Raw genomic sequence first — 25828 nt, 5'->3', positions numbered from 1 at the left:
TGCCGCAATTCTGGGCATTATATAAAGCCGTGAGTCCAAGAAACCCAAGTTAAGCAACCGATCTAATCGTCATTTGGTCTGCTGTACCACGTCGTTTGCCGGCGATCCCTGCTCTTAGCAGACCAAACCACTCGATGACACCAATTGCTGATAGCAACACGATCGAAATAGAATTCATAGGTATGTTCTTTCGCGGCTGACTCACAAATGGCCACAGCTCTAACAAGGATCTCTCCTGAATCCGTCACTTTTCCCATTGGTTCGACTTGCAGCTTCAACGCAAACTCGGTAGCTGAGTTCGGACACGACTTTCCGTCTACAAACCACACGCTAATCCCGGCTTGCCCTGGAAACCTGAAAGTGTTGAGATGGCGGTAAACTGATATGGCTGTCTTCATTGCTGCACCGTCATTTGCATCTTCCTTGCAGAGATACTCTGCCTCATACATCGGACTTGACGGGTAGCGAGGGTAGAAGGTTGTCTTTCCGCATGACTTAATGTCCTCACCACCTGCATGAGAAACTATTCTCTCAAACCCCCAATTACCATGCAAAGCCCTAAAAATGGCTGCTGTCGTAGTCACCGATGCTTGACCAGGATCTGGTAGGAGAGTACTCTTTAGAGCTTTCATAGTTATTTCCACTTCCTTTAAAGTCGGATACTCAAAGAGTGTACCATGGTCAATTAGCGCATAACGAGCAGGCACAACCGGGCCGGTTGTCCGTATATTCGCATCAGGGCTTATCCCAAGAGGAAACCTGGAGCGGTGCAACCGTCTCGCAAACGATTCCATTAACCCCACATAGTCGCCCAGGGGAAACTGGCCGCGGAGGCTAGTAGGTCGGACATCTCTGAAGTCTCGGACCTGTTGTCGCTCGCCATCTCTAGAGCGCTTCTCTTCCTCAGATAGCGATGCTGATACCCCGTTCTCCAAATCAGCCGCCGCCCAAGTCTGAGCGAGGCTCTGGGCCTGTAACTCCGCAGGGCCCCAAAAGGCCCCGCGGTAGAAACCAACGAAGCCGAGGTCTGGGATCTCACTATGGGCACTGCTCATGCTATCCAGAACAAGAGGCAGAAAATGGTCATCTTTGGAGTATTCGAGGGTCGAAAGAACGTCGTCTGGTAAGAACGAGAGAGATCCAGAGGGCTTGAACCCTGTGGCCATTACGACAGCAGCAATTTCGGTGAGACGCACCATGCCAGCGGATGTATCAATATTTAATGTTTCAAGGCCAGACTCATTGGTAAATGAAGAAGCCCTGCCCGCCAGAGTTTTTATGGCGCCAGACCGAACGAACTCAGCGTAATGGTCAGCTATCCCAACCCACGGCGACCGCTGAATTTCTCTTCCTTGATTATCACCGAGATGAAACGAGCCCACCTTGCTATATTCCTCCCCAAGCATATCCCTGAAGAACTGATTTCTCTTGCGATTCTGGTCTTGGGAGGTTGGGCCAAACGCGATGCCAGTCATACCGAGTGGGCGGCGGGCTATATCGTATAGCGATAGATCGAGGGGGACAAAAGGCATTGCGTCTCCTTCGGTATCTTTGGCATAGTTGTGTGGGAGATAAGTAGGTAAGACCCAGTACGGCCCAGGCCCAACATGCCACACTTCATAATTATGCTGTTGAGCAGAAGAGCCCGGCCGAAAACTCAAAGACGATAAGTGAAGAGCAAGCGACGTCGCAGTTTCAACCCCAGACATGCTACCGCCAACAACAACCAGCTTTCCACTCTTAGGAGACTTCTCAAGTAGACGACCTATATCGTCCGGACTCTGTAGTTCTGAGCTGTGAACCGAGGAAATGTCCTCTAGTCCAGGTATGAGTGGTATGCTCGGACTGCCAAAATGCCCAGACGCTACGACGAGGAAGTCAAACACCTCTTTGCGTACCCTTGGGGCTTCCAGGTTACGTACAGGGGCCTCTCCACATCTGCTGAAGGCCAGTCGTTAGTTCATGCATACGGTTAAGCTCAAAAAAACCTTACCAGTCATCTACCCAGCTCACCTCCCAAACAGCCCAGTCCTTGGCCCTTATCTCTGTTCCTCTCCTTGTCACGCTTAAGACTCTCTTCCCCAGCTTAAAGCACTCTTTAGGGATATATGTTTCGGCATACTTCTCAAGATATTTCCTCACCTCCCAAGCGTACGGAAACAGAGGAACCGCATCGCCCAAGGCTGTCTCCCACGCCAGGTCGGAAAACGCAACAGAGAAGCGGCTTAGATTTGTTCGCATCCAGGGATTTACCAGTGCTCGGCCTTGATATTGTTTCCTACAGTGAAGCTCATAATCATGCGAAAAGTGCGGAGTGGGCCTCAAGAGGTAGGGTGTCGATGGGTAATCCACAGCCCAGAGGCCGCCAATTCGAGGTTTCTTTTCGAAGATGACAGCACTGAAAGTACCGGGTGGAAAGTTCCGTAGAAGCGTCTTTGCCGTTACGAGGCCAGAAGGTCCGGCGCCTTAGCTTCAGTGTTAGGTAGCGGCCCGCAGAGGATGTTAGGGGAAAGAGATACCGACCAATTATGGCGACTCGCTTGGGCTTTGCCATGTGAGGCTGGGATCATTTATGAAGTCAAGTTTTTTAGCTTCAGGAGCATGTTGACTGTTCCTGGATAGCTGCCAGGATGGTGCCCCTCGCTAGCTTGGAAGTCGGCGGGGCCCGGGCTGGGTCGTGGGTTTACTATATCCTACCCAATTGAGCTTAGCGCACCACGTATGACCTTGACTTGCTTGCTATCTTGTTGATGATAAATCTTTTCTACTGGTGATCTCGGTAATGGACATGAGAGAAGCTCGATTAACCGTGGCCATGGAGCTGTTGATACATGATGTACTACCAGACTATAGGCATCCTCTGAAATAGTTCCCATCAATTTGTATAAGATCAACCATACTTAGGAACGTACCATTACTGCTCGGCGTACCAATCTGTTCTCATAATATCCGCCAGTTGAAGGTCTCAGACGATTAATTATGGAGAAAAGTTTTGGGTCCTCGCTGAAGGCAAATAAACCATAGTACATCTGCCATACACCTGTGATGCGGCCGCTAGTCATTTTCTCACCACCCTTATGGGCTACAAATACAGCTCAACCACGTCAGAAGTTCAACTGTGAGCCTAGAGCGTGTTTCCAGCACTCGTTGGCACAGTGCCCTCAATCTCTCTCGCCTCTGCACACTCCGCAATGGTCAAACCAGACCAATCACCCAGCCAGCTAACATCGGTATAACTGGTGTAATCGCCGCCGTCGTTCATGTAAATGCTGGATGCACAGTTGCGGCCAATGTAGCTTGCGCAGGCATCATTGCCAGTTCCATCAGCGGACGATAGGAACAGATCCCCAGCTTCCCAGAAAGTTGACGAGACCACTGTAGCCACTTCCTGGAAGACATTTCCTTCGAACAAACCTTGCCCTTTTTCGTTACCTTCGATCGCGTGGCCGTTGTTGTCGGACCAGACGTTGTTGCAAGCGTGGAACTTGGTGCTTCCGCTAAGGGCAGGGCTGCGGCCGGAGGTTTTGTAGAGATAGTTTCCTATATATATACGGTTGGCTGGTGTCGAAGCGCATGCGCCATGGGTCGGGCTTACCTTTGAATGTGATGGAGTCGTTCTTGCCGACTAGCTCCAAGCCCCAGTATTGGTATCCGTCGCAGCTGGTAGAGTAGGTAGTTTCGCCGTTGATGAAGTTGTTCGACAAGGTGATGCCGCTGTTCGGATTGTAGCCGAAGACATAGTGGACGCGGCCGATAAGGGACGTCTATTTGTTCATTGTCAGTTGGTCGAATTGGACACGATTTACCCTTCGGAATGCAGTAAGAACGACCAATATGGCATACCTCGACATGATCAATGCAGATGTTACTTGACCCGTCAAAGGTCAACGCATCTCCACCCCACACATACTCCGGGTTCAGTTCCGTGATCTTGATGTTCTGCACAATAATGTTGCTCACGTTGTCCGTGAAGCTCAGACCCTTGCCCTTGATCACACCTTCACTGCCCACACCCAACAGCGTCTTGTCTGAAGCAACGGGGATCGGGGTTTTACCGGCCGCATCATACGTCACTGTGGTGCTGGGGGTGTCGCCGCAGTCGTCCTGCAGGATTAGCTGGCACCCTTCTCCGGTACCCCACGAGTAGCATGCTGTGCCGGTAGCAGAAGTGCCGGTGAAGTCGTAGGTCTTTGTGAGCACGATTACCTGCTCCCCTTCGCTGGAGAGAAGGCTCTCGAGCTCGGCCGTGTCAGCAGGATAAACGGGGGTTGCGCCGCCGCCGCCGGTGACGCCTGAGGCGAAGCCCTCAGCAGATCCAGAAACGGACTGCGCGGTGGTGTAGGTCACCGCAGCGAGAAGGGAGAGAAGGTATTTTTTCATGATTGCGACGACTCTGCTTGATTCTTGGTGTGTTTTAGGCATGGTGGATTGGACGGTCAAGTTAAACGTTCCAAAAAAAAAAAAATAAGTAAAATAAAATAAAATAAAGAGGTTGAAATAGACAAGTATCATCGGTATTTCATGTCGGAAACTAGAGGATACTGGAGCGTGGAGCAGACGGAGTATGTACCTAGCATAAACATCAAACTCCCAGCGTCTCAGTCTCCATCTTCAACACCAACGGTTCCCCACAGTGGAACTGTCGCTGTCAGATGTAGATCCCTACCCAGAGGTTCCGGTGCTATTCTGAGTATGCAGTTTTGCCCGGACTGATGGGTACGCCAACATGAACAGGAGGTGGGCTTTGCAATGTAGGCTATTCATTTGGCTAGTGGAACTCCCGACAATCTAAATGAGACGTTGTCCTGCCGATCTTCACTCAAAGTAAGCTTTGTCTCGGCCGGCACCACTATACAAAAGGTTCATCAGCTCGCGTTTTGAAATCGGAGCTTGCTGCGTGGTTCCTTCGCTGTCAACTTTTGGTGCAGTAGTGTGTGATCGACAGACTTCCGGCTGCAATACGGACATCCGTCGGGTGCTGGCTCCAAGGAGTTGACAGCGTATATATTTACCAACTACTGGCTCGTCAGGGAACATGAGTCAGTACGTAGTATTTGTGGGCAAAATCGAGTCAGGGCGTGGTTCGGCAAAATAAATTTCAATATTGGTATAGGCGAATGCCGACTGGAGAACATTCAAAATGTAAACGATCCAAGCACGATAAACCCCAAACACCTCGCTAAAACCAAGTATAAGCAGATGGGTATGCGCGCGCAAAAAAAAAAGAAAGAAATCAGAAAAATCCACCACGACGACATAGGCCGACCGCTTTTGATACGGCCCCTGGTTGCACGGTCAGTTCATCCTCCACTGTAGTACATGATGGTGGGTATAACGGTCATCGGAGACCCAGATGGATTTGACTTGGCATGAGTCCTCTGTACTTGCGGCAGCCCTCGTCATATGGTCGCGGCAAATGTCACTTTGCAGACCTCAGCAGATGTCGCTGGTGCATGCTGATATGTATCTTCAGCGTTCCTCATCCGATATAAGTGCGAGAAACGAAGCGAGGCTGCCTCCATGTTGATACCGAGGTGGTAAAACAGCTCCAACTAGTTGCTGGGGCAGTTTTATGGTATGGTCGACTGTGCGGCAGCGACAAGGCGAACAGGAGCACCTAGGCCGAGATATGTTGAGTGCAAGACTTAAAAGCTAGGCCGAGGCATACTCCACACGTGAGAATGCCTCGGCCCAGCTTTTAAGTCTTGTATGCCGCACTGAGGAGTCTAGACTGGTTGACTTCTCGGAAGAGGCAGCAAGCCAGCGAGGTTTATACTCGCGGAAAAACACTCATCTGCTGACTCTGAATTGGTCGTCGTTCGCGTCTGCAGGGGTCCTTGACTTGCATGCTTGGCAGGCGCCAACCCAATAGACGAAGCATTCACGCCAAGGAGTATTCGCAAGCGGATGACGTACAGACCGTTGCCATTCAGAGGCCATGACACAAACCCGAGAACCGATGCTAGGAATGCAGAAGAGCCGACAACAAATGCAGGTTGATCAGACCGAAACTGTACAATGATGTCAAGCGGGACGATTGATCATTCGAACTTCGATCACAGCCCAAGATGCCGGCCGGCAAGTGTACGCCGCAGCGGAACGACGACCACGATGCAGCCAAGCAGAGATCTCCCCCATCAGATCCGTCAATACAGCCGCTCCAGCCAAGCAACGACCTGCACCTCATTACTATGTCGATTCGGATAACAAGCCTCTGCAAATTCCTGCCGCGTGACAAAGGTATCCATATTCCGCTCGGTCAGGGGGACCTTGCACATATTCTTCTGCCGTAAAAGCTCCCGTTCGGCGCGTGCAGCAGGTGTCAGCTTGGCGAAGGTGTTCTGGATCCTTCGTATACCGCCCGGGACGTGAAGGTGCGAGATCCGAGGCGGGCCAAACGGCGTATCGACTTTCCAGGGGTCCTCAGAGGCGATAGACCGAGCGCATTTCTTGCGTTGAATAGTGCGGAAGCGGGCCATGATTGCTATGAACGCGAGTTGGGTCAATTTGGGAGCCGTCAGAAATGCATGATAGAAAGAAAGAAGAAACGAAGGGATCTGGGGGAATACGAGGTAGATAGGGGTCTATTTACGTACCTGGGCGAGCAGGGGATTCGCTGCGACTGCGGCACTGGGGGCCAGGAGCGACAGCTGCGGGGCGTTTGGTGGAGGCCCGACTAGTACCGGGGCTTGTCGAGAATAGCTTCAGGAATGAGGAACACGGGGGTTGCACCATCATCTTGGCATGGTAGGCAGTAGTAGTACTACTCCGTACGCTGATGAGCGGTGATCCTCTTCCTGAAGGAGATCTGAGCGGCCCCTTGACTCTTGCGAGTCGACCTGAGTGACTTATGAGGACGAGAGTCGGGAGATAATCCGTAGAAAGCGTGACCCACCGACTGACATCATTGACACTAGGGTGGACTACAACCTACTACTCATCTTCGGATATCGGCATTGAACAACATCATCTCACAGACTCTCATCTCTCTCATCTCAGCTTACGGGTTCTTGAAGATCCCCGAACCCAGGAGTTACAGGAGTTATTGATCGCACTTCACCGTCAGCCTATCCTTGACAAGAAAACACATCGGTGGATCATTTGCTTGGCTGTAGATCAGGCTCGTTTTCCCCCACGGGGCGGTGACCAGCTGCGTGCATCCATTATTTTACAAGGCCGAAGGGTGAATGTCTTCCTGATTATTGAATGATACACGACAGAATACCGCAGTGAGTTGTCCAGCCGTGGAGCCACAGTACGAAGCAGTACGAAGCAGGACGAAACAGGATGGACCAGGAGGAAGCCCAAGACAAGATGTGAATAATGCCGCTCCCAGCAAACTTAATATGCCGCGTTGAGCGCAGATAATCCTCCCCCAATTGAATGGCAGTGCCTGCAACTGGAATCCAGGTGCACGACCCGAGCTCTTGGCAACGCAGAGTCCCCGTGTCTTGGGGCAAGCCAGCAGCATGATCGTCGTCATGAATCAGACCGGTGTCTGTTCGTATCTCGTCTTCTTTTCCATTTCTGCTCGCAGGACCTCTCCCTATGTTTCAGTTTCGAGTCTCTTTCATTCTCGACTCATTCAAGTTGAGCGGTCAAGGCCAAGAGATACCGGTCGCACTAAATGTGAGAGGGTTCTGTGCAGCGTGCATCGGCCGTATCTTTGCTACCATTTTACAAAGTCACCATCCAGCCTCTATGAATGAAGACTTCAGTAAGACAGAGCGCACAGACACTACTACGCCCTGGCCGCATTCCTCCAGAGGTGCGTCGAATTCCCGTTCTGAGTCCCGACTCGCAAGGGCTGTGGCGTCAGGCCAGAGCCGCCAGCGATGGTCTGGAACAGGCATGGGGAAATCCATGCGCATGCGGGGTACATACTGCCCGGGTATCGACCGGAGGGCCTAGAGACTAGCATTTTATGCATCAGCATTCTAGACACGTACCTGCGCATAGGCCATCGGAAGGCTTCGTCCATTGTCACAGCATTGGAGCACGAAGTTTTTCGGCGGGGTGTAAAACAGTCCGGAGAGGCCACTTGTCCTCAGGGACAGGATGAAGCTTGGACCAGGACAGCCTCAGTCTTTCCCGTACTAGGGCCCAGTAGCGTAGAAGGTTTAGACGTGGCCAAATTTACGAAGTTCTATATAATCGTTCTTCTATAATTTGGATAATTATCTGGATGCTGCTGGCGGTCGTCAAAAAGTGGTCGAAGTGTCACTTCCATTGAGGGTACCTGATCAACGCTATTCATTATCATATTCCAACCAGAAAGAAAGAAAATCAAGCAGACAGCCACCAGAACGCCTTGCCTCAACTCGCTTTTCCCATCGTTGCGAGATGACAGTTTTCATCATGAAGTATTAATCTAATTGATCTAAGAGATCAACAAATCCATCACACTCATCCTCTTCCGCGGCCGCTCGGGCTGCTTATACCGCTCCTCCTGGGAGACGGAAGCAGAAGAACCCGTCGAGGCAGACCCTCCATGACCTGAATCGATAGACCCCCTAAGATCCCTATTCAGCATGAGCAACGCAGCCGAAGCTTCGTGGTCCATGTCAGCCGAGGACGCATTCGAGAAACGAGACTGAGTCGCCGGCGACGTTGCAAGAGACGGCAGTATCCAAGTGCGCTCGTTCGGGCGGATCGGCCCCAGCGCGGGACTGGGCAAAATGGATGGTGGGATCTCTGATAGAGCAGCTGCACTAGAGGGAATTCGACTGCGCGGAGAGTACATTGGCGAAGTGCTGGGTATGCTTTCGGGATGTACCTCGGGTGACACTGAGGCAGAGTATGTACTGCCTTGTGGGTCGCCGAGGAATTCGGGGGATGTTGGTGACAGAGGGGCGGAAGGAAGGGATGGAGGTGGTGCAGGTCTATGCTCATGGTCACCAGGGGCTTTGAGGTCCTGGATGCATTTCTCTAGGTAATTGACGTAGTCGATGCTAGCCTGGACAAGGTGTCAGCCCAAAGGACTCGGGGGAAATTTGGGTAGGTGACGACGAACCTGTAGAATCGCAAGTTTATGCATCTCGTGGCCCCGGCAGGCCGGGATCATATTCTTCAGCGTCGAGAACTCCTCATTCATTTTCGACCTCCGACGACGTTCAATCAAACTGTGCGCCGTCTTTCTCGCAATCTTGCGCCCAGCGGCGCTGGTAGCACTCGGCTGCTTCTTCTTGGAACCTCCACCTGCAGCGCCATTAGCCGCAGCTTTTGTGTTTATCTTTGGCGCGGATTTGGCTGTAGCCGCCGCAGGCTTAGGCGACCCATCGGTCTTTGGCTTCATCTGAATGATCTTGCGGGTGCGAGTTGGAGGCGGCGGGAGGTCTAGATCCTCGAGTGGTCTCTTGAAACCGGCCTGCGGCGGCGGATTCACATTGCGGCTCGGGCTCGGGTCAATTCGTGGAGATGTTGGAGATGCAGGGAAGAGTATTGATGGGTTCGATCTGGATGATTTGCGACTTGCAGGTGCAGGCGCAGCGTCCACCTTGGCCGGGCTGAGAGCAGCAGGGGGCAGTGCGAAGATGTCTGCACCGTCAACCATTGGCTGATCTTTGACTATGAGCTCTCCAGACATGGAGGGCGTTGGAGGGAGACGGGAGCGTGACATGATCGGATCTGAGCGACGATGATAACGACAACAGGGAGAGCGTCTGGAAGCTCTTAAATGCGGAGTTGAGCGTGGAGGGACGCTGGAGAAAGCTGGAGTGGGACAAGACGGGCAGGTTCACTTGTCACGGGTGTTGTACAATTTTCTTGCCTTGAGATGCAAAGAACGGGATATTAATGAGACCGGGGAGGATATTCTTCCTTGTACCCGAGCAGGCATCCAATGTATACACCCGGCACCGTGCTCAACTGGTGGCGCACTCGAGAGAAAACAGCGCAGCAGCCATGGTACCCTTTTGCTAATAAGCAAATTGCGGGTTTTGAGGAGCGAAAATTGGAGCGATCGACGGGGGTAACGAGGACCATAGATGATGCGGGTGGGTTTCAAGGAGCTCTTGCAAGTGAGATGGCCAGCTGGTGTCGCGTGCTTGGGACTGCCCACGCGGTACCAACCCAGCCCGTGATTGGCTGACCGCAACCTATTAGACAAAGCACGAGACCGCTTGCCCTCGACCGACTCGTCAATGCTGCTGCTGCTCGTGCTTCAGTGCACTATTCTTATGGGTCGCAAGGGCTTATGTCCCTTGCTTTCGGACCTCTTGTCGGTTGCGGGGGTTATCTCTTCCATTGTCAGCGGCAGGGTGAAAACGGGAGACCAAGAGCATGCTGCTGAAGGGCTGCCAGTGATTGGTATACCGTTCTATCCCTTTCACATTCACTTACTGATGTCAGTAACTCGGCCGGCGACTGTTGATGCAATCAAAGTACCTGGACAGCCGGCGCCTGGAGCACGCTGATCAAGACCCAGGACCCCATTGGAACTGGACCCGTCAACGGGGAATTATGGAAGGCACTGAAGGTTCCGAAGTCCTGCCGAGCCCTTTATCGTCCTGGCTGCGTGCCATCACTATACGGAGTACGATGAGTGATGTCTCGTGTGAGTCTTTCCCTCCCTGGGTGCGGTGGGTGCGATGTTGGCAATCAGTGACGTTGCTTCTTTTTTTTTTTTTGGACCCGGGCTGGTCCTGAGCCTTTCATCACTGGCCCGTGACCACAAAGTTGGCATTGGAGAGGCCATCAACCATAGTCTCCAATATGCAGACGTGTTTGAAATCAATTGCTTTGTAGCATGCTGCTCTCATGTAGTCATCCCGGTACGTCTTGGCGCTACTGTAGTAGGCGGAGCTGAAAGCTGCCAATAAATCAGTCTTCCCAGTAATCGAAGCGCTAATGAGAAAAAGTCCAGAAGGTTAAAGCTTTGGTGTCACTTATCAGAACATTCACTTGGCAAGCTGGCGGTTTCCAAGATTTCATATCAAACTTCGTCGGCCCCTATCCTCTTTGAACTCTTGCGAAAACAATACATTCGTAGCGAGAAAAGAAAAACAAAACAAAAAAAACTTCCCTTTCTATACTGTCTTCAACAGCTCAACGTGTCAAGAAGCCGATTATGACGTCGGTATGTCCATGTACATATATTGAAACTCATGTGCACCAAATTGTATTTCTATGCCTCGTGACCCCTCGTACCTCAAATGAATAGCTGCTCGATAAGAACCGTCCCAAAGTTATCCTCCACTGGAGACTCGTCCATCCTCCAGATCCGGTTTCCGGCTTTCGAACTCAGCCATAAACCGTGGTCGCTCGAGCTTTCCTCCTCCCCCTCGACGGGATGCCGGTCACGGCGGTCAATTATACACGCTCCCCGCGTCCACTGACCAGTGGTCTCGATCCTGATATCCTCGGGAGATTTCTCGGACGGCTTCCAGCCCTCGTCCTCGGCAGTCAGAGCATACCATACACACACTGGATCGTGAAGACTGAGTTCCGCAGCATCTCCGACCTGGTTCGCATGTAGTCTTTCAACGGTGGCGAATGTGTGCGCCATGAATGCGGTAGACCACTCAGCAAGCGGTGAGCCAGCCTCTACCAGAGGGGCTGTTGCTTTTCGGAACTGACCGCGGTTGATACTGTGCCTTGACGTGATGTCCAGAGGGAAGATCTTGACTGTAAGCTGCTTGCTGAGGCTGGGTGGGAGATCCGGTAGACTCTTGCAGAAAGGTAGGGTGCTCTTGGGAGAAGGCGAAGTGAGGGCATATACCCGGGCGGCGGCGAATGCGTCGGCATATGCGTTAAACTCGGCAACAGGCGTTACCTAGTTCTTGTCAGTGATGAAGATTAGAGTCTCTCGAGAGTTGCCTACATTTCCAGGTTCATGAACGGCTCCGCCCATGACGACGACTTCCTTGGCACGTAGAAATGCCTCTGGGTCAGCAGCAGAAGCCACGGCCAGGTTGGTGAGTGGTCCGACAGCGACAATGGTGACGGTGTCCGGGTCATTTTCGCGCAAAATGCGGAGCATCTCTTCGTGCGCAGGACGCTTCGAAGGGATAAATGACCGGTGTGCTCCAGAGCCAGATGGTACAGGTTCCAGCTCAACAGGCTCGTGAGTTGGGTCGAAAAGATGCTCCCATGCATCTTGGGGAGTCAAATGCGGATGCTATATGTGTCAGTTAAGGCCAAACAAATAAGTTCTCCAAACACTTACGCTACCATGGATTCCACCCAAGCCATCAATACCATCTTCAAAAGTCAGCAATAGGGTGCAGGATGCAAGATGGGGAGAGGCTAGACTCACGGAAGTAGTCTGCGAGCATCTTCTGATCATCGAGAGGATCCTCTGCGCCGAGTGCGACAATCGGGGGATGAGCCCGCAATGCGTCAAAGCCCTCAGGCTTACCGTTCTCATGGCGCCACTTCATCTCCCTCTCGAGGATGTGGAACATGGAGACAACATTGCGTAAACAGCTGTATGCCATTAGACAGGTTGTAGTCGCGCGCGGTGCAATCCAGCCTACCTCTTCACCTCGACATTTCCGAACGTCAGAGAAACTAACAGGACTTCAACGTCCTCTGCCTTCTGGGAAAAAGCCAGCAAAAGAGCGAGGATATCGTCGATTCCCTAGATCTGTCTTAGCAAACATCTGACTTGATAATGCGGAGCGCTTTGAGATAGGAAAAGCTTACCGGGTCAGTGTCGATAATGATTTTCTTGGGCGCCATTGTCAAGGACCGCACTGCTCAGTAAATATCAATTTCTCGCACAAGATGGTAAGAAGTAGAGATTTGTTGCCTGGAAAAACGATGGAGGGGAAATAGTGGGATTGGGATCCATGATGTCTTGGCGACGTTATCGCAGGTCCACTATATTATCGTTATGTAGCATTCGTCTATCGTCCTCTCCAACTTTTGTCCTTTAGTATTCTTCATGTTCGAATGTCCGCTGGAGAGAACCCGGGGATGGGCCGCAATTAATATCTGTGCTCGTTTAAACCAATGCCCAGGAAGATCCCCAAATAGTATACATACGCCGCCTATATACGCCTGCATACGCAGGTAGAAGAACTGCCGCAAGCCGAGCATTCATCGGTAAGTCCTACCAGAGATCGGCCACCTCCGAAAATGTTGAAAATCTTATAGTTGACACCAATGGAGTTCTGAGCGGCATTAGAATATAGCCCTTCTCACCCTCGCTGGTTTAGCGGAAGAAGAGGCCAATGGGAAGTATGGGAGTATCCTTCCTTACGTACGAATTAATCAGCCGAAGAAATGCCAGTTAATCAATTAGGGAATGACAAGGATAGACAGCAATGGTTGTGGGAGATCTTCCCCGCAATTCCTGTCATTCCAACTAGTGATCTGAACACGTTCGAGAAGACAGGGGTTCACCAGGTCTGACTCCTGTCCATATAGCCAACCAGAAGTGCCAATATTTGGGGAGCTTTCTTTTTAGTCCTGCGGCAGGATATGCATTGAAGATGACGCGCAGTTCAGTAATAACAAGTCTATGAGTTCACTCCGCAGGTGTAGTCAAAGCCAAGCCCAAAATACCTGAGTTCAAAGTACTCATTGAATGTAATCACCTTAAATATGTGGAGCTGCCAAACCCAGGGGCGATTGGTGACGGAGTGGCCTCCGGTGTTTGATTAGTGAAGCACCAGGGGCCGGGAGTTGCTGTCTGGAGCTGTCCGAGCTGGAGTCTTTGCCCAGATCGCACCGTGTCCTCTTCGACTTAACCTCTCGAGTCTCCCCCCTCTCCTTTTTCTCTCCTGAACCTACATTAAGACGAGGCCACTCCCTGACCTCCATCTTTATTTCTCCCTCCTGTTCTCCTCTCTTTTCGCCTCCTCCACATTCCGTCGATCCCAACCCCCGATTGTGCTAGCTCTCCCGATGCTCCTACGGTGACGCGCCGGTTCTTTTGCCGCAACGTGTTGCCTAGAATCATCGCACCCTGATTGCTGTCGCACCCATTCTGAGTACTGGTAGTCGGTTCAATTTCCTGAAACCGAGGGCAATTGTTCGAGAACACGCTTCCTGCTGTGTGTTCAGCCTTTCAGAAGCGGTGCCGCTGCGTCCTGCCGTTGTGTGGGAACTCAGTGTGGCAATCTGGCCTTTCAACGCGATTAACTAACCGCCTTCACCCCTTTGCCCTCCAACCATCCTGTGCTCGTAACCTTCGGCAACCCGATGCCTAGAGAGTGATTCACACGCTCGCGAGTGATCGCTTTTGCCGCTTTACCTTATCGACTCCATTCGCGTATCGCACCTCCTCCCTCCTCCCTGCCGCCGCTCGGTGTTTTATTCCGGCAGCAAAACCAGCTTTCGAACACCTTGACACGACCTTTTTATTGAGATACATTTCATTGGTATGCTCTCGCAATATCTAAAGAAACAAGGAATGGCACTGACGGTCGTTTTGCTGGTAGATAACGATGATGAACCCATACATCAGCTGGGCCATTGTGCTCGTTGTAGCAGGTAGCCTAGGATGGTACTACAGCGAAGTAAACACCAAACCGAAGACCTCTGCAAAGGCCGTTCTAGAAAAAACAGAACCCGTGGCCCCTGCAAAAAAGCAAAAGCGAAAGGCGAAGAAATCCCCCGAACCTGCTTCCGCTCCAGTTAGCGAGAAGCCTACATTTGAATTCAAGGCCCCCGAGGAGGATGAGATTCCGGATGAGGAGATTGACAAGAAGGAGCTGGCTAAGCGGTTTGCCGCTGTGAAGAATGGCACTTCATCCGCCCAATTTGCTAGTGGTGAGAGCAAGAGCCAGAAGAAGAAGAAGAGCAAGGCTGCTGCTAAGCTCGAGCCCAACAATGGCGAGCGCTCTGCCTCCCGCGTTTCCACCAGGACTTCGTCAACTACCGGAGCTGATGCTGATGATGACCTTTCATCCGCTGGTTCCCCTCGGGTGAACGCCACTGCCGCCGGTTATGTCTCTGACATGCTCGAGGCCCCTACTCCTGGCGCCTCCGTCCTCCGGGTGACCGGCAACATTGACTCTAGCTCCCAGAAGAAGAAGGCTAAGCCCGAAAAGTTCAAGGAAGTGGAAACCAAGAAGCAGCGTCAGCAGCGTCAGAAGAACGAAGCCCGGAAGCAAGAAGTTAAGGCCGCCGAGGAGGAGCGACGAAAGCTACTTGAGAAGCAGCTTCACACTGCCCGCGAGGCCGAGCGCCGTGAAGCCACCAAGTCGGTGGCTGCCAACGCCGCTGCCAATGCCTGGGCGCCCAAGTCCACAAACGGCACTCATCGTTCCTCCCAGTCTCCTCAGCCTGCGCAGGTTCCCAAGGTTGAACTGCTGGACACATTTGAGCCTAGTTCAACTTCCACCCAGTCGCCCGCTACATCTCAGCAATGGAACCAAGGGCTCCCTTCAGAGGAGGAGCAGATGCGTATTCTCGGTGCTGGTAACGGCGAGGATGCGTGGACCACAGTTGGTACCAAGAAACCCAAGAAGAAGGGCGGAAAGACGGATGAAAGCGAAGCGAGCGCTTCTGAAAGCCAGCCAGTTCCTGCCGCCCCAGCTCCTGTTCAGCCCAAGGTCAAGATAACGCCGACCTACCTCCCTGACGTCCTTCGATCCAACAAAAAGGGACACCCTCTCGACTCCGACTGGGCTGCTTAAATTTGCCGCCATATCCTAATCACTACCATCATGGGACGGAAGACATCGTCCATGCGCCGAGGAGACTCCTACAAACCGAAGAAAACTCTCCACTAAGGACTGTACTTATCACTTTGGATTACGGCGTCGGGGGTGCAACATTATAGCCACTGCGTATATGGCATTATGGTCTGCTTTTAAGCAGCTTCGTCAGAGAAAGGATTTGAAGTTGACAAGTGACGCAAAGGCCCACGAAGAAAAGAAGAAAAGCACCAGCCAACGCACGAAGAAAAAAAGACTCTCGTATTAGATTCATGTATTCTCTCGACCCTGTTTTGAACCCTTTCTTCTCCCTTCACTGCACACATACTTTTGTTCCAAATTGGAGTGCTCCTCCTGGTTTCGGCCAATTTTAGGAAACGGAGACTTTTTTATTTCTGATTTTGTGTATTCTACATATTTGTACTGTTAGTCCGGACACTGCGTCAAGACTTGGAGAGTGTATGATCTTGAATTACGAATAGGCATTTCTGTTTTAATTCTTGGGTCCTTTGTTTTTGTCTTATTCTGTTTCATATGCACGACTTGCGAACCTCCTAGGGCAGGGTCACAGATCGGATGAAGATCATGGCGTACCTTGCTTCTGTGGGGTTTGCTCAATCATTCTGCCGCGGGCTGTCTGACTACTGTCTCATAATTTGGAAGGGAGCCATCCGTAAGGAATTCAGGCCCAAATCAGCTGTAACCACCTTTTTGGGGCCACTTTGACAACTGTAGCTGTGAGATAAAATTGTAGATTTGGTGCCAACTGCTGTTATTGTATGGTATTTCCATTTGTTATTATGAAAGCGATGAAGAATTGAAGATCGACGAATGGCGTCACTGGGGAATCTGAGCCCTGAAGGCTGGCAGCCACGGCTAAAAAAGGATTAGCGCAGCGTTCCGGGTATCGTGGCCTGAAAGTCACAAGTCACGGGCCTCGGGCGGAGTCGCAGTAGAACTAGTAAGAGACAACTATTCAACATCCACCCTCTATTGAGCCTTCATTTACTTTTCGTCTTTCTTTCTCCTCGCTTCCTTTTCTCTTCTTTCCCCTCCTTCCTAGCTAAATACACCGGCTGGGATTTGGTTGCTCTCCCTCGGTCAATTGCATCACCAATCATATTGTTGTTTCGAGTTGGACCCTGTACTGCGGCTCCCACTCCCCTCCCGAGTCCCTTCGCGACTATCATCCATCGTCGGCCTATTGCCCGCGCACCAACTGCCTATATACCACAGTCATGGCGCAAATTCGTGGCACTGCAGGCTATAACCTTGGCCACCAAAATCCGTTCGGCGGTCCCGGCAGCGCAGCTGCAACCAACGACCCGAGCCCCTTGGACACCATCCGTGAACATACAAGCAAGATTGAGGATTGGCTGGACACTATCTCGGACCCTATCAAGCCGTAAGTGGTTGCTCGTTCATGTTTGTCTGTTTGTCTCCAATTTCACCGAATCGCTGGCGTACCTGTGAGCCGTCTCAGAAATTCTGACAGCTCTGCTGACAACGTGTCATTTACTCCAGGTATTTGCCCGCTGTTGGCCGTTTCTTGATCGTGGTCACTTTCCTCGAGGATAGCTTGCGTATCCTTACGCAATGGAGCGACCAGCTCGTTTATCTTCGTGATTACCGCAAAAGTAAGCTTGACGGCACTCTACTTAGCTATCAACTCAATCCAGACCCTGCCCTTGCACGGCATGGCTCTCCCATGCGACATGTTCTCTCAGATGAATGATATGGCCATTATCTGACTTGCTCTTTCTGCAGTCCCCTGGGGTATCACTCACGCTTTCCTGATCCTCAACGTTATAACTATGACGATATGCTCCTTGCTCGTGATTGGCCGCAAACACGCGGAGTTCGCTGTCGCTGGTCTTCTCGGCGTCGTTGTTGTCCAAGGTCTCGGCTACGGACTTATTTTCGATCTCAATTTCTTTCTCCGTAATCTGAGTGTTGTTGGTGGTCTGCTCATGGTTCTCTCCGACTCATGGGTCCGCAAGAGATTCGTTCCCGCCGGACTCCCTCAATTGGATGAGAAGGACCGTAAGATGTACGTCCAGTTCGCTGGTCGTGTACTGCTCATTTTCCTCTTCATTGGCTTCATTTTCTCCGGTCAGTGGAGTCTCTGGCGCGTGGTTGTCAGCCTCTTCGGCTTCGTCGCCTGTGTCATGGTCATTGTCGGCTTCAAAGCCAAGTTCAGCGCCATCCTCCTCGTCCTCCTGCTGAGCGTGTTCAATATCCTTGTCAACAACTTTTGGACGGTATGTTGCCCGCAGGCATACGCTTCTATCGACTTGCTGAATTAAACTGACAATGCATCAGCTGCACCCTCACCATCCTCACAAGGACTTTGCCAAGTACGACTTCTTCCAGATCCTGTCTATTGTGTAAGCTACACCTGCAGTCACTCCTAGTATATCCCGCCTGAAAATCTTGCTAATTCTCACAGCGGAGGACTGCTCCTCTTAGTGAACATGGGTCCTGGCCAACTGAGCATGGACGAGAAGAAGAAGGTCTATTAAATATATCGATACCCAGAATCCCTCAACAGGGCAGACAGACATTCACAGCAGACGGTAGGGAAGACGCGGCAAGCAGGCGGGGTGAGAACACTTTCCTCAGTATCAAACCGCAGATTACCTCCGATTATCTGCAGTGCAGGTTCCTCTTCCGCATTTGCACTATTCACTACCATATGAAAACAGCAAGCCGTACCATATCAAATTTATACAAAGCACTTCTTTTTACCACTTGGAAAGTTGTTCCCTTAAAAGCAGAACTATGCCTGATTGACTGCTTGACTGTTTGATTACGAATGAGCCTCTATCATACTAGTACTTCTATTTCTTTTTATCGTATTACGTGTATGAAACTGAAGGCTATGATATGGCACAAGTAAAAGTGAGATGAATACACATGCAACTCTATACATGATGCATGCGAGAACCCAATCGATTTTGCGTACTGCAATATCTTTATATACTGCTTACGAAGAACCAAGTGCCCAGGTCCAATCATATATTTTGACCGCACTATGCTACCTACAACGGCACTTCTATTTCACAAAAGAACATATCAGAAGTTACAGTATAGGATTAGCTTTTATTCCAGTCAGGATATCAAAATGCTAGGTACAACCAAAAGGTGCTTGGGCGAAACGAATAAACATAAACAGAAGCAAAGCGCCAGACATGCAAAGCGGTTTTCGCAGCCAAAAAATTACTGAAACAAAGGCAGTGTGCAAGGGATTGGGAGTCAATAACGATCTGAGAGCAGCGCGACAGGAAAATAAAAAGAATGAAGGAGGGTCGGATTACTCTGCGCAAGAGAGGAAAGTTCAGCAGAACCAATTGAAACAGAAGTAGAAGAGCGAATGAGTGTTGTTGTTCGGGTTATACTGGTCCTGCCATGGGGTAATCTGTTCCAACAAATCGTAGCGCGCTGAGAATGCATACGGGGTTGTGAAGACAAATCGCACACTCGCTATCAGGATACTGAGCCCAATCGTGATACTACCCGCTCAATGCATAACCCAAGAATGTTCTGCCAACGCACCATCAGGATGTTAAGAGGTATGAGAGGAAGGTTCCGCCATTACTCAATTCAGAAGTCCATACTCCAGCGGAATGGCCGTACTCGTTCGACTTGACCTACTCCAAGATCATGGGGGTCAGGGAGCTCAAATTGTAGCATATGAATATCCTTTTTATTATCCTTGTGTACTGCAGTCAAAGCCCTGAAAATTGCAGGACGCGAGACATCAGGGTGGCTGGTAGGATCCTTTGAAAGAGGTCGCGATATAGGAGTGGCAGGCGAGAGGAGTGAGTCCCTGGGCGACTCAAGATCGGAATCGTCTACAGAGGACAAAGTTGAACAAGAATCAGATGGCGAGTAGATAGATGATGATATGACGAAATGTGATTCGTCCTTGCCGTAAGCGTAGAAGGCGGGTGATGGTGAGCGGGGGAGATCTTGAGTGGCCGGTTCCGGCGTCTCAGGAGAACGCGTGGGTGGTGAAGGAGAGGAGCCAGAAGATTCACGGCTGCTCTCTGTAGTTAATGGAGGTAGAGTATGGGTATGGCCGCTGCGCCGCGAGGTTGATCTGTCACTGCCCATCCGCCTAGTTCTGTAATCCACGGGTGGAGCGAGTGTACGGCATGGATCCTTTCCAGCCATGACTCTCGCACTAGGAGGAGGTTGAAGCATCCATCTCGTTTCGGCTCTACTTTTAGGTCCGCTGACGATGGGCGGATGGAGATCATTGACCGGGGGCACACGGGTGATGCAGTATTTGCTTGGAGCTTTTGCATCCACCTTACCCTGGCCGGAGATTCCAACTGAAGAGCCCTTTACCTCGACTTCTTCTCCCCATAATGGCTCGTCTTCACGCTGATACCGAAGCATGCGATTCCAGCGGTCACCGAGATGCTTAGAGCCGAGCTTGCTCATCTTCTGAGGAGGTACGTGAGAACCCATGCGGTCGTAGTCTTCACCCGAGCCGACGGAGTACTCGCTTGTGTCCCAGCTTTCTATCCGGTGATGGGTCATATTGGTTCGATGGCCGCCTCTCCGCTTCGCGCCGTGGGGTCCCAAGGCGATCTCTTCCATCCACCCCGGATTTGTACTGAAAGGAGTTGGCTGGGGAAAAGGCCGAGGCTGATCGGTAACAATGGCATCGCTCTGCTGCTTTTCTCGCTGCGAACGAGCACGGACTGCTTCCTTCTTGCGCTTTCTCTTTGCCATGGAATCGGCACACGGAGTGCAAGTGGCGTAGTAAAACACGGCGGACTGTGCACCCCGGAAGAGCCACATGCTGTCCGACTAGCCCAGAGACTCAACAGAGTAAATCGAGACGGTGACCGTTATGATCTAGTAGTCCGATAACGCAAAGCAAGATTGACACTGGTGTGCCGCGATGTGAGAGCAGAGATCCGTAGTCAAGGCGATCGAGGACCACATGAAGGGCATCGGTATAAGGGGCTAGACGTCGCAGGAGAGTCAGGTCGCAGAAGGTATATGAAGGGCGAATAATAGAATTAAGAGGCGGTAGACAGAGCAATTATCGAAGATCGACCAGCGACCTTGCAGCGGCGTGGATTTAAGGAAAGCGACGAAGGCTGAGATGAATGAAAGTAAACTGCAAATAGAAGACGAACAAACTGGAAGGAGCGAGGGAGCTGCTGCAAAGCGGTAAGGTAAAAGGACAGGAAGACGCAAACGAGCGTCGTTTGGAGAGGGGTGGTGGTTGGAGAGAAGAGGAAGGAGGTTGTTGGAAGCGTTGAAGCCTAAAGTCAGGGGAATCTACGGTACAGTGTCGCAGGAGCCGCTCACTAAAGCAGCGGGGCCGCCCCTTAGCCAGAGCCGTCACTGTGCTGATCAGTTGGTAGTCTGCACTCTAAAGCAGACTGTTTTTAGATCTGGATTTTCAACTTGACAAGGTTGGGTAAGAGGACGGACTGGGGCCTTTTATGGATTGACTGTCCTGGGCCAGGGTGCAGCGCCAACTCATCGTGCAATGGGACAAGCCTTGGCTGGGATGAAACGCTGATTATCGACCATAATCCTGCGCCAGTTAGTCCGTGTTACTCCGACAAGCGGCCCCTCTCGCTCACAGTGGTTGCGTAGGCTTTATTAGAACAGGAAATTACGACGGACTATGTAGCCCCGAACAAGACAGCCATTTCGAGAAATGAATTCATGCTTTCATTGTCTGTAGTTAGGCTCATTATACAGGTTCCGTCTCATTATCCTCACATCTGAGTAGATAGAATGTGTTTACCGCGTCAGGCAATCTATACTCTGATAAGCCTCAGTCTGGTCCAAATTATATGAAGATACCACAATGTTTCCCCCTCCCCAATTACCGCCAGTGCGAGATCTTCACGCGCACACTATACACTGTAGCCGCAGACGCAATCATAATATGAATGGTGGCGTCCCACATAACTGGGCGTAGGCCCAGGCAACACGAGAAACATCATCCGTGCATTTCCAGCCTCGCGAGACCAAGCACAAGCCAGCGTGCCATCCCGCGAAACGAGGAAGAAGACGAACAAGCTGTTTGCTCAACATATACGCCAATTATACGCCAATACATCGCACGCCGCCGCTCCTATAGGCCGCACAGGATGGACGGATACCTTTTTTTTGGGGAAAGTAAATCCGTATCGCTAGTTGACCGATTCCGTAATCATGCATTTTTCGTTCCTCGCACTACCTCTCCTTTTACTTTGGTCCAGTCGATATCTTGGTCAATTGCTTCATCCACTTCACCGCATACAACCACATTATCGCCTCTAATCAGATACAGGCCATGTTCGATCTGTGAGCTTGGTTCGGGGTCGTCGGGTGTTCGGATAATGCGCTCTATTGTATCTAGAAGAACCAGATTTGTGAGTTGGTCGGTCGAAAGAAGGGTGCCGAGGAGTGTTCGCCCGTCAACGGTGAGGATCAGGACTCTTTCTAAGTCGGATGCGAGCTTGATTAGCGTCCTTCTGAGAGAGAACAATGCCCTGTAACCAGACTCACTGTTTATGTATGCGTTAATCGACATGGTAGTGAGCCGTAAGCAAGATAAAGCGGACAAAGGCAACGGAATAGGGCAACCGGTGCAGTAAAATTATGAAGTTGGCTTGAGGGTGTGATTTCTGAGACGCAAATGTCGGAATAGACACTGAAATTGGTATAGAATAGCTCCAAATTCAGCTCGCTCGCTCGTCAACTGTCCGCAATCACTTGCGGCGCGTCTCGGTATAAGGAGGCGATTCGCAAAATTCGTGTTCGTGAAAGAGTTCAAGATGATTTGGTCGATCAGACCGTAGAATGCGAAATATATGTAGGTCGTTTGGTGAGTGATGAGGAAATCCAGGCTGTGTTAATGCTTCAAGCTCTCCGCGGCTCGAATCTAAAAGCTACAGGGGTCACGTGATTTATGGTCATATTGGCTGTCTAATATGAACTACTGGTTCATCACCCAGCTGTATACTCCATGTTAAATAATTCACATATTTGAGCACTTGATTCAGGTGGCGGGCCATGCCCAGGACTAAAACTATGAAATTTGTGGGTACAGTATCAATGCTAATAGTCCTTTCAGCCGCTTAACGCGCTGAGATCCAACGGCACACTGCTTCCCCTACCGGCGCGGTACCGCTTGGTACCACCAACGAACGGTCGTGGCTTTGGAAATAGCCCCTCATTCTGGAATTTGAATCTGGAATCTTCAATGCGGACGATCCCGTGTGCCCCTAAGCTGGTGGCACTTGAGCCCGGTGATGAACCGCCATTGGATAGAGTATAAGCACTAGGGGCCAGACTGGAGCGGTCTGGTATATGGCTGGACTGAGTTTCGTGGGAATGTGGTCGCGATGGTGGTTCGCTTGGAGGGGCGGATGGGGGGGCGGACGGAGGAGCAGATGGAGGAGGAGGGGGAGGAGCAGAAGGCGCTGAGGCAGCCGGAAGGGGAGGCGGAGGGGGAGGTATTGACGGGGTCTGACTACTGTGTCCAAGAGCATTCCGCGCAGCCTGAACTGCTAGAGATGCCGGAGACGCTCCATTGGGGAGTGATGGTGGAGCTGTAGCAGACGGAGGGGGTGGTGGTGGAGTGGGACGCGTAGGAGGTGGTGGAGGTGGTCGAGGTGCGGCCGCTGCAGGGGGTGGTGGAGGTGGTGCAGCTGGACTAGCGGAGGGAGGTGGAGGTGGTGGAGCAGGAGTTGAGGGCTTTCGCAATGAGACCGGTGGTTTTGATGAACCTGGTAAGGGCGGGGGTGCGCGTGGTGGCGGAGCTTCGGGCGCTGATTTGGCCGAAGCATTGGATACTGTCGAAGCTGGTCTCGAGCCCGGCCGCGGAGGAGGTCTCTTGAGATTTGCAACCAAAGGATTAACGGGCGGAGCTGGCGGTGCCTCCGTAGAGGGCGGGGGAGGGGGAGGTGCTCCAGGGGCTTTCGGGGCCGATGCAACGGGAGGCTTGGGCGCTCGCGACGTCTCTGAATCTGATAGGTATGGGGATGATTCACGGTTGGCCCCAGTATCAACACCTCCTCGACTGCGGAGCTTAGGCATTCCTCCCGCAAATAGCCCAGCCAGTTGAGGTGCAGCTGGAGCCGCTGTACTATCTTCGCTCCCAGGGCCTACATCACTGCTGCTTCGTGCCCGATTCGCGCCTTGCCCCGGGACTGGGGGAGCAAGTCCGCTGGGAGGCTTCTTCATTCCAGGTACAGGAGGCGCGGCTCCGAGAGGAGGGCCAGACGACTTGACCCCTCCGCCACCTATCTGCGGTGCTGACCTATCATTGGTAACGGTCTTTTTCAACTTTGTGCCTTTTGAAATATCTGAGAGTAAGGCGCCCTAAGTATAGAATCAGCAGCTGAACCGGAGCGGGCGGTAGGGTCCTTAGAGAATTACCCTGTCTTTCCCGGCGCCTGGCGGTCTCATAGGTAAGTTCCCTGCTGGGGGAGGAGGCGGAGGAGCACCACCGCCAGGAGGGGGCGGCGGAGGAGGAGGTGGTGGTGGGGGCATCTTTTGAGGGATCAGTAGAGATAGGGACGTGGTTGCTGTGGTGTTTAAAAGTAAGGGCGTCACAAGCCAACGGATATCGAGGAAAAGCTAAGCATGAGCACGCAAATCCTCAGCAAGCAGATACCGAGGCCTAACGCAGACCGGACTTGCCAACTGAAATACTGATAAAAAGAAAAGACAACAGATAGTTGAGGATGTTAAGGAGATGACGACGGAGGCCTAGAGTGGGTGGCGGTGCCAGTAGGCGGCAGTAATGTTCCGCCTTGTCGCGCGTTCAAGGCGGCTGTTGCGCCGAATTGCTTCTCCACTTGCTCGCTGGTTTGCGATTCTAGGACTCAAGTCTTCGCTCTTGCAATGAAGGGCCTTACACTTGCCGGCCAGCGGGCACCAAAGCCTGATGCACTTATCTGCCAATTGTGTCAGATTTCCGTGTTACCGGCCGCCCGATATCGTTCACAAACCCGATCGTATGCGTCCGCAACCAAGGCCAGCCGCAGGCCTCAAATTGGACAATGTCTGTCGAAGAAAACCCTGAGGACTCCTTTAACAACACTCCTGCCTCTGCAGAGGTACAAGTCAACAGAGTCGAATCCAGCAGCTTCATGTGACTTCAAAACGTCACTGCGTGAGATCGAGCACGGCTCTGCAGAGCTTCGAAATGCGCAAACAGTGCCTGCTAACGACGCAGTTGTCCAACTACTTCAGAAATGCCTCGTCCTCGCGGAAGCCATTGTAAAGCCCGATCGATCAGCTGCCGAAAAGGACAGTGAAATTTCATCACTGCTCAACCTCGAAGAACGGAACATGAAAAAGACATCTAAAGCAACAAAAGATGCTCAAATAAACCAACCTTCAGCGGATGCCCTCTGCCGCATTGTCCACACGCTATTAACAGACGAGAAAATATTCATCTCACCAGAAGCCCTTTCCTTCTATGTGAAAATTCACACCTTACTCAAGCGCCCCGAGCACTTCCCCCTGATCTTCCAGCTCTACGCCAACAAGCCCATACCTGAAGAGGGGAGCTCGCCGATTAAATACCTCCGTCCCAACCCAAAAAGCATCAACAGTGCCATTCCGGTCGACCTGGCCAACATGGCTCTGGACGTCGCAATTGAACAGCGGAACCTGGCTCTCGTCCTCGCAATAATTGATAACACCTTTTGTACATCCGCGTTCCAGCGAGCTAAATTCTTCAAGAAGGCTGCAGCACCGCTTGGTGCTCTTGCAATGACGCCACTTGGTTGCTACGTCGCTGCGTCTTGGGCTGCCAGTTTCCAAAATACAATGGAGCCGAGCACGGCCACCGCAATCGCTTTCGCCGCTACCCTTGCCTACGTTGGCGGCACGTCCTCCGTTGGACTAATGGCTATTTTGACCGCGAATGACCATATGGAACGAGTCGTGTGGATTCCGGGAGTTCCGTTACGGGAACGTTGGTTGCGGGAAGAAGAACGGGCGGCTCTGGATAGGGTTGCGCTTGCTTGGGGTTTCAAGGACATCTACATGCGAGGGGAAGAAGAAGGAGAGGAGTGGGAGAGTCTACGGGAGTTCATTGGGATGAGGGGGATGATTTTGGATAAGACGGATCTGATGCAGGGTATGCAATAAAGTGCGCCCCTATGTAACAAAATCTACCTTTCCTTCTAGTTTAGCAAATCACTGTATATTAAGCGTCTTCACTTCTACAAAACCACAAGAAC

The 25828-nt window shown here is 51.7% G+C and overlaps 12 protein-coding genes across 12 annotated transcripts, besides 1 other annotated feature; 3 read left to right on the top strand and 9 right to left on the bottom strand.

The window, feature by feature from the left end:
- Window positions 1-25828: part of a sequence feature (contig 1.16 792..451587(-1)) that runs on past both edges of the window.
- On the bottom strand, window positions 63-2554 carry ANIA_10167 (uncharacterized protein; the record flags this gene model as incomplete). Its single annotated transcript, XM_653623.2, has 4 exons — window positions 63-1864; window positions 1923-1938; window positions 2014-2465; window positions 2524-2554. The coding sequence occupies 4 exons, from the start codon at window positions 2552-2554 to the stop codon at window positions 63-65; spliced, it is 2301 nt and encodes a 766-aa protein (XP_658715.2).
- ANIA_10147 (polysaccharide lyase family 1 protein) lies at window positions 3125-4422 on the bottom strand (the record flags this gene model as incomplete). Its single annotated transcript, XM_050613216.1, has 3 exons — window positions 3125-3540; window positions 3596-3764; window positions 3844-4422. The coding sequence occupies 3 exons, from the start codon at window positions 4420-4422 to the stop codon at window positions 3125-3127; spliced, it is 1164 nt and encodes a 387-aa protein (XP_050469048.1).
- ANIA_01112 (uncharacterized protein) lies at window positions 5765-6512 on the bottom strand. The gene has a single exon (XM_050613215.1). It carries the CDS (start codon window positions 6477-6479, stop codon window positions 6147-6149), a length of 333 nt encoding a protein of 110 aa, XP_050469047.1. The 5' UTR covers window positions 6480-6512; the 3' UTR covers window positions 5765-6146.
- ANIA_01113 (uncharacterized protein) lies at window positions 7200-7981 on the bottom strand (the record flags this gene model as incomplete). Its single annotated transcript, XM_653625.1, has 3 exons — window positions 7200-7546; window positions 7885-7907; window positions 7950-7981. The coding sequence occupies 3 exons, from the start codon at window positions 7979-7981 to the stop codon at window positions 7200-7202; spliced, it is 402 nt and encodes a 133-aa protein (XP_658717.1).
- ANIA_01114 (uncharacterized protein) lies at window positions 8381-9934 on the bottom strand (the record flags this gene model as incomplete). Its single annotated transcript, XM_653626.2, has 2 exons — window positions 9014-9934; window positions 8381-8956 (listed from the first exon to the last, which is right to left on the bottom strand). Exons 1-2 carry the CDS (start codon window positions 9617-9619, stop codon window positions 8381-8383), a joined length of 1182 nt encoding a protein of 393 aa, XP_658718.1. The 5' UTR covers window positions 9620-9934.
- On the bottom strand, window positions 11150-12681 carry ANIA_01115 (putative nucleoside hydrolase; the record flags this gene model as incomplete). Its single annotated transcript, XM_653627.1, has 6 exons — window positions 11150-11773; window positions 11822-12118; window positions 12167-12201; window positions 12257-12426; window positions 12477-12580; window positions 12646-12681. 6 exons carry the CDS (start codon window positions 12679-12681, stop codon window positions 11150-11152), a joined length of 1266 nt encoding a protein of 421 aa, XP_658719.1.
- Window positions 14167-16312, top strand: ANIA_01116 (uncharacterized protein). Its single transcript, XM_653628.2, has 2 exons — window positions 14167-14327; window positions 14388-16312. The coding sequence occupies exon 2, from the start codon at window positions 14394-14396 to the stop codon at window positions 15585-15587; it is 1194 nt and encodes a 397-aa protein (XP_658720.1). The 5' UTR covers window positions 14167-14327; window positions 14388-14393; the 3' UTR covers window positions 15588-16312.
- Window positions 16658-18465, top strand: ANIA_01117 (protein ERV29). The gene is made up of 5 exons (XM_653629.2): window positions 16658-17013; window positions 17133-17245; window positions 17376-17869; window positions 17931-17995; window positions 18058-18465. The coding sequence occupies exons 1-5, from the start codon at window positions 16847-16849 to the stop codon at window positions 18128-18130; spliced, it is 912 nt and encodes a 303-aa protein (XP_658721.1). The 5' UTR covers window positions 16658-16846; the 3' UTR covers window positions 18131-18465.
- ANIA_01118 (uncharacterized protein) lies at window positions 18696-20830 on the bottom strand. The gene has a single exon (XM_653630.2). It carries the CDS (start codon window positions 20418-20420, stop codon window positions 19212-19214), a length of 1209 nt encoding a protein of 402 aa, XP_658722.1. The 5' UTR covers window positions 20421-20830; the 3' UTR covers window positions 18696-19211.
- On the bottom strand, window positions 21799-22161 carry ANIA_01119 (uncharacterized protein; the record flags this gene model as incomplete). The annotated part of the gene is made up of 2 exons (XM_653631.1): window positions 21799-21983; window positions 22137-22161. The coding sequence occupies 2 exons, from the start codon at window positions 22159-22161 to the stop codon at window positions 21799-21801; spliced, it is 210 nt and encodes a 69-aa protein (XP_658723.1).
- Window positions 22701-24125, bottom strand: ANIA_01120 (putative proline-rich, actin-associated protein Vrp1; the record flags this gene model as incomplete). Its single annotated transcript, XM_653632.1, has 2 exons — window positions 22701-23954; window positions 24012-24125. 2 exons carry the CDS (start codon window positions 24123-24125, stop codon window positions 22701-22703), a joined length of 1368 nt encoding a protein of 455 aa, XP_658724.1.
- On the top strand, window positions 24457-25792 carry ANIA_01121 (uncharacterized protein). Its single transcript, XM_653633.2, has one exon. It carries the CDS (start codon window positions 24480-24482, stop codon window positions 25734-25736), a length of 1257 nt encoding a protein of 418 aa, XP_658725.1. The 5' UTR covers window positions 24457-24479; the 3' UTR covers window positions 25737-25792.

Source organism: Aspergillus nidulans, chromosome VIII (assembly GCF_000011425.1).
Source record: "Aspergillus nidulans FGSC A4 chromosome VIII".
In the NCBI taxonomy this organism is placed as follows: Eukaryota; Fungi; Ascomycota; class Eurotiomycetes; order Eurotiales; family Aspergillaceae; genus Aspergillus; species Aspergillus nidulans.
Note: the sequence above shows the minus strand (reverse complement) of the source record. Positions and strands in the feature narration are given on the sequence as shown.

What these genes read in the sequence shown, in the direction of transcription:
- ANIA_01112 (XM_050613215.1), bottom strand. Translation starts at nt 6,479, where the DNA reads ATGGCCCGCTTCCGCACTATTCAACGCAAGAAATGCGCTCGGTCTATC.
- ANIA_01118 (XM_653630.2), bottom strand. Translation starts at nt 20,420, where the DNA reads ATGTGGCTCTTCCGGGGTGCACAGTCCGCCGTGTTTTACTACGCCACT.
- ANIA_01116 (XM_653628.2), top strand. Translation starts at nt 14,394, where the DNA reads ATGATGAACCCATACATCAGCTGGGCCATTGTGCTCGTTGTAGCAGGT.
- ANIA_01121 (XM_653633.2), top strand. Translation starts at nt 24,480, where the DNA reads ATGAAGGGCCTTACACTTGCCGGCCAGCGGGCACCAAAGCCTGATGCA.
- ANIA_01117 (XM_653629.2), top strand. Translation starts at nt 16,847, where the DNA reads ATGGCGCAAATTCGTGGCACTGCAGGCTATAACCTTGGCCACCAAAAT. An exon ending in TCTTCGTGATTACCGCAAAA is followed by an intron (nt 17,246 to 17,375) that starts GTAAGCTTGACG and finishes CTCTTTCTGCAG; the next exon opens with TCCCCTGGGGTATCACTCAC. An exon ending in TTGTCAACAACTTTTGGACG is followed by an intron (nt 17,870 to 17,930) that starts GTATGTTGCCCG and finishes ACAATGCATCAG; the next exon opens with CTGCACCCTCACCATCCTCA.